At 43.2% G+C, this 13,958-nt stretch overlaps 1 protein-coding gene across 2 annotated transcripts in view; it reads left to right on the top strand.

Moving 5' to 3' along the window:
- LOC117365671 (cytochrome P450 2G1-like) overlaps positions 1–13,958 on the top strand; it is a 56,153-nt gene that overhangs the window by 24,539 nt on the left and 17,656 nt on the right. For both annotated transcript variants that reach the window (XR_004540434.1, XM_033956317.1), the window contains exons 3-5: positions 508–657; positions 4,323–4,483; positions 10,551–10,727. Coding sequence is in view for 1 of the 2 variants with exons in the window: in XM_033956317.1 (XP_033812208.1) it covers positions 508–657; positions 4,323–4,483; positions 10,551–10,727 (488 nt within the window). In the remaining variant the exon portion in view is untranslated. The remainder of the gene's footprint in view (positions 1–507; positions 658–4,322; positions 4,484–10,550; positions 10,728–13,958) is intronic.

The raw sequence follows: 13,958 nt of genomic DNA, 5'->3' as shown, positions 1-13,958 counted from the left end.
AGAGAAAGAAAAAAGGAGAGACCCTGGCAAGCAAATTATCAGAAGACAACCGGAGCCTGGGACTGATAAAATCTGAATAATGATCAGAAAACAAAAGGTAGAAAAAATAATTTTATTTTTTATTTTATGGTGTTAGACCACGAATGTGAGCTAGGATTTAAGAGAGAGAGGAAAAGTGTTTTTTGTTTGTTTATTTTGTTTACACCACAGTGCCAGGAGAGGGGGGGGGGGGGTGAAGAGGCTATAAAATAAACCCACCAGGATATTTGAAAAAACATCCACTTGGGCAGGAAAATCGATTCAATAGGCTGAATCGAATCAAATTGTTTTTCCTGAATCGGGCAGCACTATGACTACATGCAACCAGCATCCGCCTAGGAGAGGGGTGAGGTTATATATGAGTATCTTTGAAGTGCTTCCTGATAAGGTCTTTGGTTGATGGTGAAGTACATGTTTGCTCTGGATCAAATATCAGTTTTTATTTGCCGTGTCCAATTTGCATTCCAGGGGTTGTCTTCAGCAATGGGGAGCGCTGGAAGCAGCTCCGGCAATTCTCCCTCAAGGCCTTGAGGAATTTAGGGATGGGGAAAAAGAGCCTTGAGGAGCATATCCAGGAAGAAGCCCAGTGCCTGGTGGAAGAACTCAGGAAAACCAATGGTTTGTGAATTTTCTAGTTATATTACTGTAAAGATCCAGGACTTGACAGAAGTTTAGCCAATGCCTTCAAGGTATTTTAGGGCTCCTTTTACAAAAGCACGTTAGGGCCTTAACGCGCAGAATAGCGCATGCTAAAATGCCCCGCGCGCTAGCTGCTGCCGCGTCCTCTTGAGCAGGCGGTAGTTTTTTGGCTAGCACACGCTATAGCACGTGCTAATCTGGTGCGTGCGCTAAAAACGCTAGCGCACCTTCGTAAAAGAAGCCCTTAGTATCTAAAAGAGTTATGTTTAAAGTCATAACTAGTTGCTGACCTAATGAAGGAAGCTTAGCTTTTGAAGCTAGTCACAGATGTAGTGAAAAAGAAAAATAGGCTGGTGGCACTTTTAAAAAAAAAAAATTATAATTTATATTCTGCATATCCTACAATTCTAAGTGGCTTACAAATTATTCAGGTACTCAAGCATTTTTCCCAAACTATCTTGGTAGGCTCCCACTCTTTTTACATAAGAACATAAGTAATGCCTCTGCTGGGTCAGACCTGAGGTCCATCATGCCCAGCAGTCCAGGACCTGTGCAGTAATCCTCTATCTATACCCCTCTATCCCCTTTTCCAGCAGGAAATTGTCCAATCCTTTCTTGAACCCCAGTACCGTACTCTGCCCTATTACGCTCTCTGGAAGCGCATTCCAGGTGTCCACCACATGTTGGGTAAAGAAGAACTTCCTAGTAGAGAATGACACGGTGACAAAATTCATCACCGTTCCCGTCCCCGCAGATAACCGCGGTAAACAATCTTCATGTCATTCTTTAAGGAGAGAGGGAAGAATCAGAGTACGAATGACCACAACCACTGACCTGCAAGCTTTGCTTTGAAGAACGCTGGTGTAGAAGGACTGAGATTGAGATAGACACAAAAAAATGACATGGGATTATTTCCTGCGGTTATCCGCGGGGACGGGAACGGTGATGAATTTTGTCACCGTGTCATTCTCTACTTCCTAGCATTTGTTTTGAATCTGTCCCCTTTCAACTTTTCTGAATGCCCTCTTGTTCTTTTATTATTCGAAAGTTTGAAGAATCTGTCCCTCTCTACTCTATGCCCTTCATGATCTTGTAAGTCTCTATCATATCCCCTCTAAGTCTCCTCTTCTCCAAGGAAAAGAGACCCAGTTTCTCCAATCTCTCAGCGTATGAAAGGTTTTCCATCCCCTTTATCAGACGCGTTGCTCTCCTCTGAACCCTCTCAAGTAACGCAATGTCCTTCTTAAGGTATGGCGACCAATATTGGACGCAGTACTCCAGATGCCTGGGGCAAGAGGATTAAGTGATTTGCCCAGGGTCACAAGGAGCAGTGTGGAATTTGAACCTACAACCTTAGGGTGCCGCGGCTGTAGCTCTAACCACTGCAACACATACTCCCACTTTGTGGACTAACCAATACATTAAGTCTTGAGTTTCCAAGGACAAAAGTCCATTTCTTCAGTAGAAAAATGAACACATCATTTGTTTGCTTAACATCATTTCTATGTAGTTATAAGTAACAATTGTTACTGTTTGTGGTATCCAAAGAATTCACGTGGCTGAACTGGTCTTGCAGAAAACCAGAAAATTTCAGGCCAATCCTTTTATTGGGCTAAAAAGAAACATGTAGTTCATAAATATTCAGTTATATCCAAAGAAGTCGTGTGACCTTTAAACTCATATCAAATCCATATACCGGGCCAATAGTTATTTTATTTTTGCTTGTCAACTTTACAACATATTCTGCACATACAAAAATAATTTATGCAGAGAGCAGAACTTAAAACATAAAATATTGCATGAGATAACAGACAATCAGAGATGACAACTCATCAAAAAGCAATAATCAAAATATAAAAATTATACAATCACCTAGCAAAATTCTTATGCTTTTTTTTTCTGAATAGTAAATAACCCCTTTCTGTTCTAGCAGTAATAGGTACAGAATTCCACAATCTTAGTCCAGCAATAGATCAAACTTGATTATGAGTTAGCACAGGAAGATCTGCCCCAACAATCAGAGATGAGATGATTCATAAGGAACCAATGAGTTAGCTACAGTAAGTAACTCTGGTTCATTAATAAAAAGAGCTTTACAAATTAAGGCCCTCTTATCAGGCTGCGCAAGGGTTTTTTAATGCCGGCTGCTGTGGTAAAAGCTCCGACGTTCGTAGAATTCCTATGAGCATCCGAGTTTTTACCGCAGCGGCTGGCAATAAAAAAAAACCCTAACGCAGCTTGATAAAAGGGGGGCTAAAACACCCATTTTTGAAATGAACTCACAATGAAGGCACCAGGTACATCTTTATTTTGCTAATGCACACATTGCAGCTCATACAAGTTTTTCAAGAGGTTACTTCCAGCCAATATGATTGCCTTATTACCCATATTTTAGTTATAATTGTAATTTAACCCTGCATGACATTGGAAATTTTTTTTTTTCTATTTTGGAGAATCAGTTGCCTGGTTAAAGCTTGTAAGTACAATTTGTGAATCATTAAAAATGAGGTCACTCCATGGATGAAGATAATGGTGCTTTTTCAATTGTAGGCCCAAAGCTCCCAAGTACATTGCGGGGCTACTTAAACTTTCAGCAATTTAAGAAAAAAAAAATTGAACACATATTTGTTTAAGCAGGCTTTCTTAATTTAGGGGGAAAGACCCTTTGGATGGTATTGACAGCTAGAGTGGAAAGATGTTGGGTTTTTTCTTTTAGTATTGTTGAATTTATTGTGCATGTAAAAATTTTTGTATGTCGCTTAATTGTAGGCAGTTTCTAAATGTAGTAAATAAAAAAATATTGATTTGGGTATGTTGTTCTAAGCCAGGGGTCTCAAAGTCCCTCCTTGAGAGCCGCAATCCAGTCGGGTTTTCAGGATTTCCCCAATGACTATGCATGAGATCTATTTGCATGCACTGCTTTCAATGCATATTCATTGGGGAAATCCTGAAAACCCGACTGGATTCCGACACTCAAGGACCGGAGTTGCCCACCCCTGTTCTAGAATCATGCTAAGTGCCAGTGTATTACTTAACATTTAGGCACACCATATAGGCCAGGGAAAACCAGACCTAAATAGCTGCGCCTAACTTGTGTGCACATCGGGCATATTCTGCAGTGGTTCTCAAACCTGTCCTGGGGGACCCCCAGTCAGTCAGGATATCCACAATGGATATTCATAACAGAGATTTGCATGTACTGCCTCCAATGCATGCAAATCCCTCTCAAGAATCTTCATTAAGGATCTCCTGAAAACCCGACTGGCTGGGGGGGTCCCCCAGGAGAGGATTGAGAACCACTGAATCTATAACTATTCATATAAATTCTAGGAACACCCACAAACCACCTGTGCTCCTCCCGCAGCCATCTCTTCTTTTCAGATTCCTGTACTAGAACTAGTGCGTTTATTTTATAAAATTGTACTTTCCATGTTGTGCATGTAACTTCTAATTAATGTCTTCTAATTAGTGTCTGCACTGATTAGGTTTCTTAAACAATTAAATGCATGCAAATTAGCTGTGTGCACCAATTTGTGTGCACAACTTAATGGCACTACAGTACATTCAGAATTTGGGGTTTAAAGTTTTGTCCAGCCAATATAGTGCTTAAAGATATAATATGTATCTTTTTCTCTGTCCACTAGAGTTACCCTTTGACCCGACATTTATCTTATGCCACGGTGTCTGCAAGGTCATGTGCAGCATTTTGTTTGGAAACCAGCTGAACGGTGAAGATAAGGAGTTTCTTGGTCTAGTTAGCATGATTGACGAGAACTTCCAGCTCATGAGTTCATTCTGGGGACAGGTATGCATGGTGTAATGCTATAACGAGGCAACATGATGCTGATGTCAAAGAAAAGAAAACTGATCATTTGCAAAATAATAATAGGAGCCCAATGAAGTGCATAGGATTTACTGATTGGAACATGGGGCAGACGAATGATAGGGCGGGTAGCCACAATGAATGCTGCACTTCAGGCATAATGACTGAAATAAAAGAACTAACTCAGCCAAAATCGTGCTACTTCTTTTATTTCCCTCCTATTGTTTTTTTACCATAATCGTCCTTCTTTCAATCATTATTATTGTATTTCATTACCCTGCCTTTCCCTTTGTTTTCCTTTTCTGTTTATTTAATATGTTTTGTTCAGTGTCCATCTGTCTTTTATAACCCCTGTATTATCTGTAAATTGAATGATTTGTTCATCGCTTAGATATTTGAGTAAGCGATTAATCAAATACTTATTAAACTTGAAACTTGATAAATCAAAAGACAGTTCCTTCTTACCTGTGCTTGTAGTTTAAGGATGTCAAATAAGGGCTTTATTCTTTTTTAAAAAAAATATCTTTATTCATTTAAAAACTTTCAATAAGTGCAAAATACATTACAATCACTTTACACTTTAGCCTCACTTAATATTTCCAACAACATATATTTCACATCTTATATCCCTCCCCAGTGGCGTACCTAGGGGGGGGGCGGGGGGGGGGCGGGCCGCCCCGGGTACCAGCCCTAAGGGGGTGTTCCCGGCCTTGCCGTTCAGTCCCCCGCCACCCCCGAAGGACCGCTCGCCCCACTGATCTTCCTGCACCACCTGTGAAGCAGCCCGCAGCAGGATCGCGAAGTCAGCGTCAGCATCCCTGCGCTGCTTCCTGTGCCGCGATCCCGCCCCTCCTCTGACGTCAGAGGAGGGGCGGGACCGTGGCGCAGGAAGCAGCGCAGGGATCGCTGACGCTGACTTCGCAATCCTGCTGCGGCTGTTCATAGGTGGTGCGGGGAGGCCAGGGGGGCGAGCGGTCCTTCGGGGTGGGTCGGGGCATCAGGCCTTCAGGGTGGGGCGGGCGGGCAGGCAAGCAGGCTTTCAAGGGGGAGGGGGGTGACAGGCAGGCAGGCCTTCAAGGGGGGACAGGCCTTCGGGGGGGGGGGTGCAGACCTTCAAGGGGTGCAGGCCTTCAAGGGGGGCAGGCAGGCCTTCAGGGGGGTGCAGGCCTTCGTGGGGGGGGTGTAGGCCTTTGGGGGGGTGCAGACCTTCAAGGGGGTGCAGGCCTTCAAGGGGGGGAACAGGCCTTCAAGGGGGGAAAGGCAGGCAGGCCTTCAAGGGGGGGACAGGCCTACAAGGGGGGGGGACAGGCCTACAAGGGGGGGGGGACAGGCCTTCAAGGGGGGGTGCAGGCCTTCAAGGGGGGTGCAGGCCTTCAAGGGGGAGACAGGCCTTCAAGGGGGGGAAAGGCAGGCAGGCAGGCCTTAAAGGGGGGACATGCCTACAAGGGGGGGACAGGCCTACAAGGGGGGGGGACAGGCCTTCAAGGGGGGGACAGGCCTTCGGGGGGGGGTGCAGACCTTCAAGGGAGTGCAGGCCTTCGAGGGGGGTGCAGTCCTTCAAGGGGGTGCAGGCCTTCAAGGGGGGGAAAGGCAGGCAGGCAGGCCTACAAGGGGGGGAGAAGCTACAAGGGGGTGGTACAAGCCTTCAAGTGGGGGACAGGCCTTCGGGGGGGGGTGCAGACCTTCAAGGGCGTGCAGGCCTTCGAGGGGGGTGGTGCAGGCCTTCAAGGGGGTGCAGGCCTTCAAGGGGGGACAGGCCTTCAAGGGGGGAAAGGCAGGCAGGCAGGCCTTCAAGGGGGGACAGGCCTACAAGGGGGGGGGAGAAGCTACAAGGGGGTGGGACAGGCCTTCAAGTGGGGGACAGGCCTTCGGGGGGGTGCAGGCCTTCGGGGGGTGCAGACCTTCAAGGGGGGGACAGGCAGGCAGGCCTTCAAGGGGGGGACAGGCCTACAAGGGGAAGGGACAGGCCTTCAAGGGGGGTGCAGGCCTTCAAGGTGGGACAGGCAGACCTTTAAGGGGGGACAGGCCTTTGGGGGGGGACCATGATTTAGAAGTACACGGAGGGAAGGGGGTGTTCAAAGAGACATGCATATGCCAAACTTTGGGGGGGGGGAAGAAATAATGGGTCTGAAAATAGAGGAGAGGGAGAGAGATGATTGACCATGGGATTTAGGGAGGGAAGGAACAGAAAGGGAGAGAAATTGGACACAAGGGATGGTGTGGAGGAGGGATAGAGATACTGGATAGGAGGGTAATTAGGAAAAGAAACGGAGAGATGGTGGACTCTGGGATGGTGGGGAAGGAGGGAGAGATGCCGGATGAAAGGGTATTTAAGAAAAGGTGGATCTGTGGAGGGAGATGAAAAAAAGGAAAGATACCAGACTTCCTGGGAAGGGAAGGGAAATGGAAAGGGAGGACAGAGTTGGCAGATGGATGGTTAGCATGCAGAAAGAAGGAGACCCTGGCAAGCAAGTTATCAGAAGAAAACCAGAGCCTTGGACCAACAAGATTTGAAATATAACCAGACAACAAAAGGTAGAAAAATTAATTTTATTTTCTGTTTTGTGATTATAATATGTCAGATTTGAAATGTGTATCCTGCCAGAGCTGGTGTTGGACTGCAAACGTGAGCTAGGATTTAACAGAAAGAGGAAAAGTCCTTTTTGTTTCTTTATTTTATTTAAACCACAGTGCCAGTGTGGTTAGGAGAAGCCAAAGGGGGTGAAAAAGCTATAAAACCCACCAGGAGTTTTGAAAAAAATCACCCAACTGGGCAGGAAAATCGAATTGAAAAACCAATTCAATAGGGCTGAATCGAATCAAAATTTTTTTTTCCTGTATCTGGCAGCATTAGTTTGCGCTACTGTCTTAGACTTTAGGACCTGGGATTGGGGAGAGATGGCATCCTCAGTACTTTATAATGCAAGTGAAACGAGGATTTGGTCAGACTTTTGAAGGGTCTGCAGAAAAAAAATATTGTATAGGCCGGGGACATGAGACAGCAGGAAATGGGAACTTTTCTTCCTTCTATTTTTGTGAATGGAAAGGCTGAGGATGTCAGAGAGGTCAGTTAAAATATGTGCTTTATAAGAAAATATAATAATGTGTTTTATAAAGTTTATAGCATAGCTGGCCTACCCAGTGAGGTGTTCCTAGTGGTGATGGTGGCAGCGTGTCAATGTGTTGAGAGGAAGAGGTGGTCTGGGAAATTCTGCTGAGCAAACTCCGGGCCCATTTCCACCCCCCAGTTAGTCCACTCCACTCAACTGATTCACACACTGAGTGGGTCTTTGGGTGTTGTTTTGGGATCTCTTCCAGTGGTTTATCTCCTTCTGGTCCAAGGAAGGAAACTTTGTTATCCTTAGCATTGACCTACAGAATATGTTTGTAACAGCGCTGCTTGTGTGGCATTAGGCTATGTAGTGATCGAAAGAAAAAAAACAGACCTTTGCACATTTTTGCACTATATGGTGGGTGTATGAGGAGATTCACATTTCCTGCACAGCTAAGTCCATGTGAAGTTACCTTGTGCTGTATTTGACATCTAGCAAGGTCTCTGTTTGAAAGGAAAGATCTAAACTTAAAAATGAAGTGGCCAGAAGTTATGGTAAAAGCAGATAGTGTAGCTGGTTTTAAGAAAGATTTGGACAAATTCCTGGAGGAAAAGTCCATAATCTGTTATTAAGACATGGGGGAAGTGTCTGCTTGCCCTGGATCGGTAGCATGGAATGTTGCTACTCTTTGGGTTTTGACCAGGTATTAGTGTCCTGGATTGGCTACCATGAGAATGGGCTACTGGGCATGATGGACCATTGGTCTGACCCAGTTAGGCTATTCTTATGTTATGTTCTCATCTGTAGGGGCCTTTGTTTTCACTTCTTATTTTAATGTATTTTTTTTCTGGGAACTTATCAGTGTTTTTTATAATGGGAACAAAAATGGAAGAGAATTAATGTGTGTGGAATGGGGGGTAACTAATTTCTTCAGCTAAATAATTCAATCCACTTCAAACAGACATAGGAGAACTTGTGCACCATTCACACACCCTCCAACCAAAAACGTCAAAAGAAAAAAACTGTTCGACAACCTCCTAGCCATTCGAGCTGCAACACTCGACCCCCAACTCTACAACCAATTGATATCAACCACAGACTGCAAAACCTTCAAAAAGAAATAAAAACCCTTCTATTCAAAAAACACATAAAACCGAACTAACACAATCAGAACTGTCCCAAGCATCACCTGCAACTACTCCATATGTACTTCTAATGTCATGACAATTTAGACATAATTTATGTTATGTTATGTTTGGAATAATGGTTACATATATGAGGTTCAATAAAAGAAAATTTTCACTGCCTGTTTCTATTCTGACCATTTATTCCATTTCATGGTTATTGCAAAAAAAAAAAAAAAAAAAATTTTTTACATGGGGGGGGGGGGGGGTGTCAAAAAATGATGGGCCCCGGGTGCCACATACCCTAGGTACGCCACTGTCCCTCCCCCTCTTTATACCTAACCATTGTTCTTGAACATATGAAAACATCAAATATCCCCATCCACCCTCCCTACCCTGGACGTGTGTATACAAATGGGAAAACACCCTTTCTGCACAATAAGTTGTTAATGGCTCCCAAACATCCTTATATTTCTGGGAATGCCCTCGCTGTATGGCTAGTAATCTTTCTATTTAAAAAACATGGCATAGTGAATTCCACCAGAAATTATAATTCAATCGATCCCAATTTTTCATAATTTGTTGTATGGCAACCCCTGTCATAATAGATGGAGTGTGATTTAGAATTACTTCTGATAGGACAATTTCATAAAAAGGCCCTTTTGAATCGAAGGTGTTTACGAACTTTTGTGTAGCTTAGTTTTTTAGCTGATTGTTTCATGCAATGTATATTGCTATATTTTATGTGTATTGGTGTAAACCATGCTGTAGCCCAGTGTGCCGCAATCTTTATGAAGCCGCAGTACATTGTATGTGGGGTCGTGACTGGAGGGCATCCAGAAATGCGTGGACGTTGATGCGATGATGTCATACGCAAGGATGACATCATCATGTTGACATCTGCGCATGCACGGATGCCCTCCAGTGGCATCCCTGAGCCTTCTGTTACCGCCGGTTGGGGGGTGCTGGAGAAAGAGAGGTGCGGAGGAGAGGCGCCGGCAAAGAGGAGAGGCACCGGTGTCAGCTGATTGCCTACAGGACGTGCCTCTCATTGCGAGAGGCACATCCTGTAACAGTCAGCTGATGCCGCTACCACTCCTCCTCGCCGGTATCTCGTGGCACACATGGAATCTGCCTTGGCCCACTAATGTGCCACGGCACATAGTTTGCGATACACAGTTGTAGCCTTTGAGAGGGTTGGTTTATAAATAGGATAAATAAAGGAAATAAAGAAGCTACATATGGAAAGGAAAGAGAAAAGGCTAATATCCAAGTTTCCAAGTTTAATACAAATTTGATTATGATCGCAAAATCTTAATTCAATGTGATTTACAAGTACTAGTAAAATTGGGGTACAAACAATTAACACACCTGTGTCCCAGACAAACACAGAAGGAAAAAATGAAAAAAGGATTAAATACAATATGTAAATCAAATCAAAAAGGGCAAGGTGATGAAACAAAAGGATGGGGGAAGGTTACCCGATCAATTTTCGCTTATCGACCTTACTATCACTCTAACAAGTATCCTGAGGATATAAAATAAGTATAACTCAGTTAAAAGCATCCTTAAAAAGCCAGCTTTTCAGGAGACTTTTAAACTTACCAAGTAATTTTTCTTCCCTTATATTAATTGGGAACGAATTCCAGATTTGAGGGGCTGTGACGGAAAAGATTGTGTCTCTCCTAGAATAGATGACTCTTAATGAGGGGACTAGGAGGAGTGGTCTCTCTTCTGATCTTAAAGATTATATATATGCAGGACATTATTTTTATATTTTGATTAAAAACTGTCAGGAACATATGACTTAGAGATCTCTAGATTTCTTGCACTAGAAACAAGACACTGCTAATCAACCTTTCTTCTGTGCAGCTCTATGATATATTTCCAAATATTGCAAAGCATCTGCCTGGGCCTCACAACCGAATATTTGCGTGTTTCGAGAAGCTTGCAGAGTTCATTGCAAAGAGAGTGGTACTGAACCAAGAGACTTTGGATCCCAATAATCCCCGGGACTTTGTGGACTACTTCCTGATCAGAATGGAACAGGTACATTCGTCCTTGAGAGTCAATGGGGTCAGAGAAATGATAACATAGAGATCAGTATTCAAAAGACTATACGTTTAGGGCCCGATTCTATAGATGGTGCCTAGGTTAGGCGCCGTTAGGTGCCCTAATCATGGATGCCTAGCAATGCCTAACTATAATATGTGTGCAAATTTTTTTTCTTGTCTCCCTCGAACAGACAAGCGGACATGTTCGAAACATTCAAGGTACTGAAGGGAATAGACTTAGTAGATAAAGACAGGTTCACCCTCTCCAAGGTAGAGAACAAGAGGGCACTCTCTAAAGTTAAAAGGGGATAGATTCCATACAAACGTACAGAAGTTCTTCTTCACCCAGAGAGTGGTACAAAACTGGAACGCTCTTCCGGAGTCTGTCATAGGGGGAAAACACCCTCCAGGGATTCAAGACAAAGTTAGACAAGTTCCTGCTGAACCAGAATGTACGCAGGTAGAGCTATTCTCAGTTAAGGCGCTGGTTTTTGACCAGAGGGCCGCCGTGTGAGCGGACTGCTGGGCACGATGGACCACTGGTCTGACCCAACAGCGGCAGTTCTTATGTTCTTGATTGGCAAGGTAATTGACCACACCATTAAAAAATTATTAAAATAAAAGGATAAAATTAGTTAATTAGGTTTGTGCATGGAATACTATCAACACCTAAGTCACACCTATCTGAAAAGTAGGTGTGGTTAGGGGCAGAGAATAGGCATGGTTTACTTAGGCATTGCTAGGTGTCTGTGTCAGGCACTGGTAAATTAGGCCAGGAAAACCCTGCTTAATATACCGTTGCTTACCACAGGGATGCTTAGCAATGCTTAAGCACCACTAAGCGTGATTCAATAAGCACTGCCTAGTGGGTTAGAACCACGCCGACCAGCGCCTCTAAGTTAAACACAGTTAGGTACCATTTATGAAAATCATGCCCTTTGTGCTTTGACAGCTTTTCTGGTGGTCTTATGTGTATTACAGGTAATTCTATAATAGGGTGCCTACGGGTGAATGATTTTTGGGTGCTGCCAGTGCCTTCAACTTTCTTTTAAACCGGCATACATCTGATTCCAATCTTGGTTCCTTGGATAGAGCATTTCACCAAGTGGGCGCCAATACAGAGAACATCTTTATCCTAACATAGCATAACATCGGATTTCTAGACTGCATAACCTTGAAGTTCAATGCGGTTTACGAAAAATTAAATAATATCAAATGAAATGAACCATGGGGATCTAATCAGCTACGAATTTTGAGAAAAGATAAGTTTTTAGTTGTTTTCTGAAATGTGAATAAGAGTGAGATGTGAATAGCAAGCGTCGGAAGTCCTTATCGTAGAGAGCTGCCTGAAATGAGAGCGTATGATCATAATATTTCATTCTTTTACAATCCTTGACAGAGGGAAATACGAAAAGGGCATGAGATCTACTATTTCTTTGAGAAGCTATTGAGAATATATCGACTAAGTCTGACCAAAGGCAACTTTATAATACATACAGCCTAATTTAAAGATTATATGAGCCTAATATGTTCATGTCTAATTTCTTTAATAGAAGGTATCTCCAACAGAAAGTGTTGAATAGAACTCAATGACCAGTTTGGCACATATTTCTTTAATCAAGAGACTGTAAGGACTTAAAGGTCAGTAGAAGGATCTCACCTTCACCCTACACACAATCAAGAGCCAGTTCAGCTCTTTTAGCGGTGGGGAGGCACTTGCTTGCCAACAAAAAAATCTTCCTGTTGCATTTTCTACAGTTTGAATTTGTCTAATCAAATTTTGGGGCAGCTCAGCAAAACTGCATTACAATAATAATCCAAGACAGGTAAAACAAAGGATACAATCACATTAGTCATAGTCTGAAATGACAAATAAGGTTTCAAGCCCCTTATCCAAAGCAATTTATTGTAAGCAATTTTAACACCATAGTGCTCCTCAGTTGTCAAATAGAAGTTCAAATCTAATAAAACCCCAAACAGGGGAACCCAAATCGCAAATGGCAGTGCTCAAAAGTCTTGCTTCGGATACTTACAGTTAAATACTATGCCCAGATTCTATAAAAGATGCCTAAAGTTAGGCACCTAGATTGGCATGCCTAGTCGATCCAGGCTCCTAACTTACCCTCCCCCCTCCCCCCCCCCGCTTTTTCAAAACCGAGAAAGCGGTTTTTAGCACTGGCAGGTGCACTGAATGCTGTGCGCTGCTCTGATGCTCATGGGGGGAGGGTTTTTTAAAATTATTTAAAAAGCTTAATCGGTGCCGATAACAAGCAATTAACAACTCATAATTGGATTAAATTAAAATTAATTGCTTTCTAGGCGCCTAACTCGATAGGTGCCTACCACTTTCAGCTACGCGCCTAGTCCAAAGTGCCTACCAGAAAGTGGAAGTGGGTAAGGGCAGATCGTGGGCATGTTATGCATGTAGGCACCTAAATTAGACTTAGGCACTGGTATTTAGGCCAAGAAAATCCTAACATAAATAAGGGGGGTTTGACACCTACTGGTGCTTAATTTCAATTTAGGTGTGATTCATTAAACAGCGCCGTGTTCCTTGGTGCCTATGTTTTAGACACCGTTTATAGAATCAGGGCCTATTTGAGTATCTAAGCATATATAATACTATCACTTTTGTGGGTAACTGGTAGCAAAACACCTAGCCTCGGATTCTTGAACTGGCACCAATTTTCTAGGCACCGGTGGGCGCACATGCCTGCATTAACAATGCAGTTAGGCGACCTAAAGTACCTACGTCGGGTCTGGTGATGGTGATGGGTGGCCGTTTTGAGGCAGCTGATGCACCGGGATGATAGTGGCGGTTGTCCGGCTGATGCGGAGTGCATCTGATCTAAATGACATGCCTGCATTTTGGCACTCAAGACTACATCCTGGGAAACCTCATGGCTGACACATTGTGTGGTGACTTCATATTTCAGGGCTTAATGAGCATACCAGCTTTTGCTCCTTGGCATGTCATCTTTCAAACTTCTAATAGCAGATACTATTGTCTGACTGGAATTTACTTTATTTTCTATATTTCATTTTTTAAGTCTAAGTTTAATTTTAATTTAATTTACTCACTGAATACTTGTTGGGATATACCTATCTTGTCTCTATCTCTATCTTTCCTATCTGAATATGTTTAATGGATTTTATTTTTATTGTTTGAATTATTATATCTTTACTATTTAATAATTGTGTTCTCAGGTACTTTAGCTAGATTATG

The sequence above is a fragment of the Geotrypetes seraphini genome, chromosome 8 (genome assembly GCF_902459505.1).
Source record: "Geotrypetes seraphini chromosome 8, aGeoSer1.1, whole genome shotgun sequence".
NCBI lineage: Eukaryota > Metazoa > Chordata > Amphibia > Gymnophiona > Dermophiidae > Geotrypetes > Geotrypetes seraphini.
Note: the sequence above shows the minus strand (reverse complement) of the source record. Positions and strands in the feature narration are given on the sequence as shown.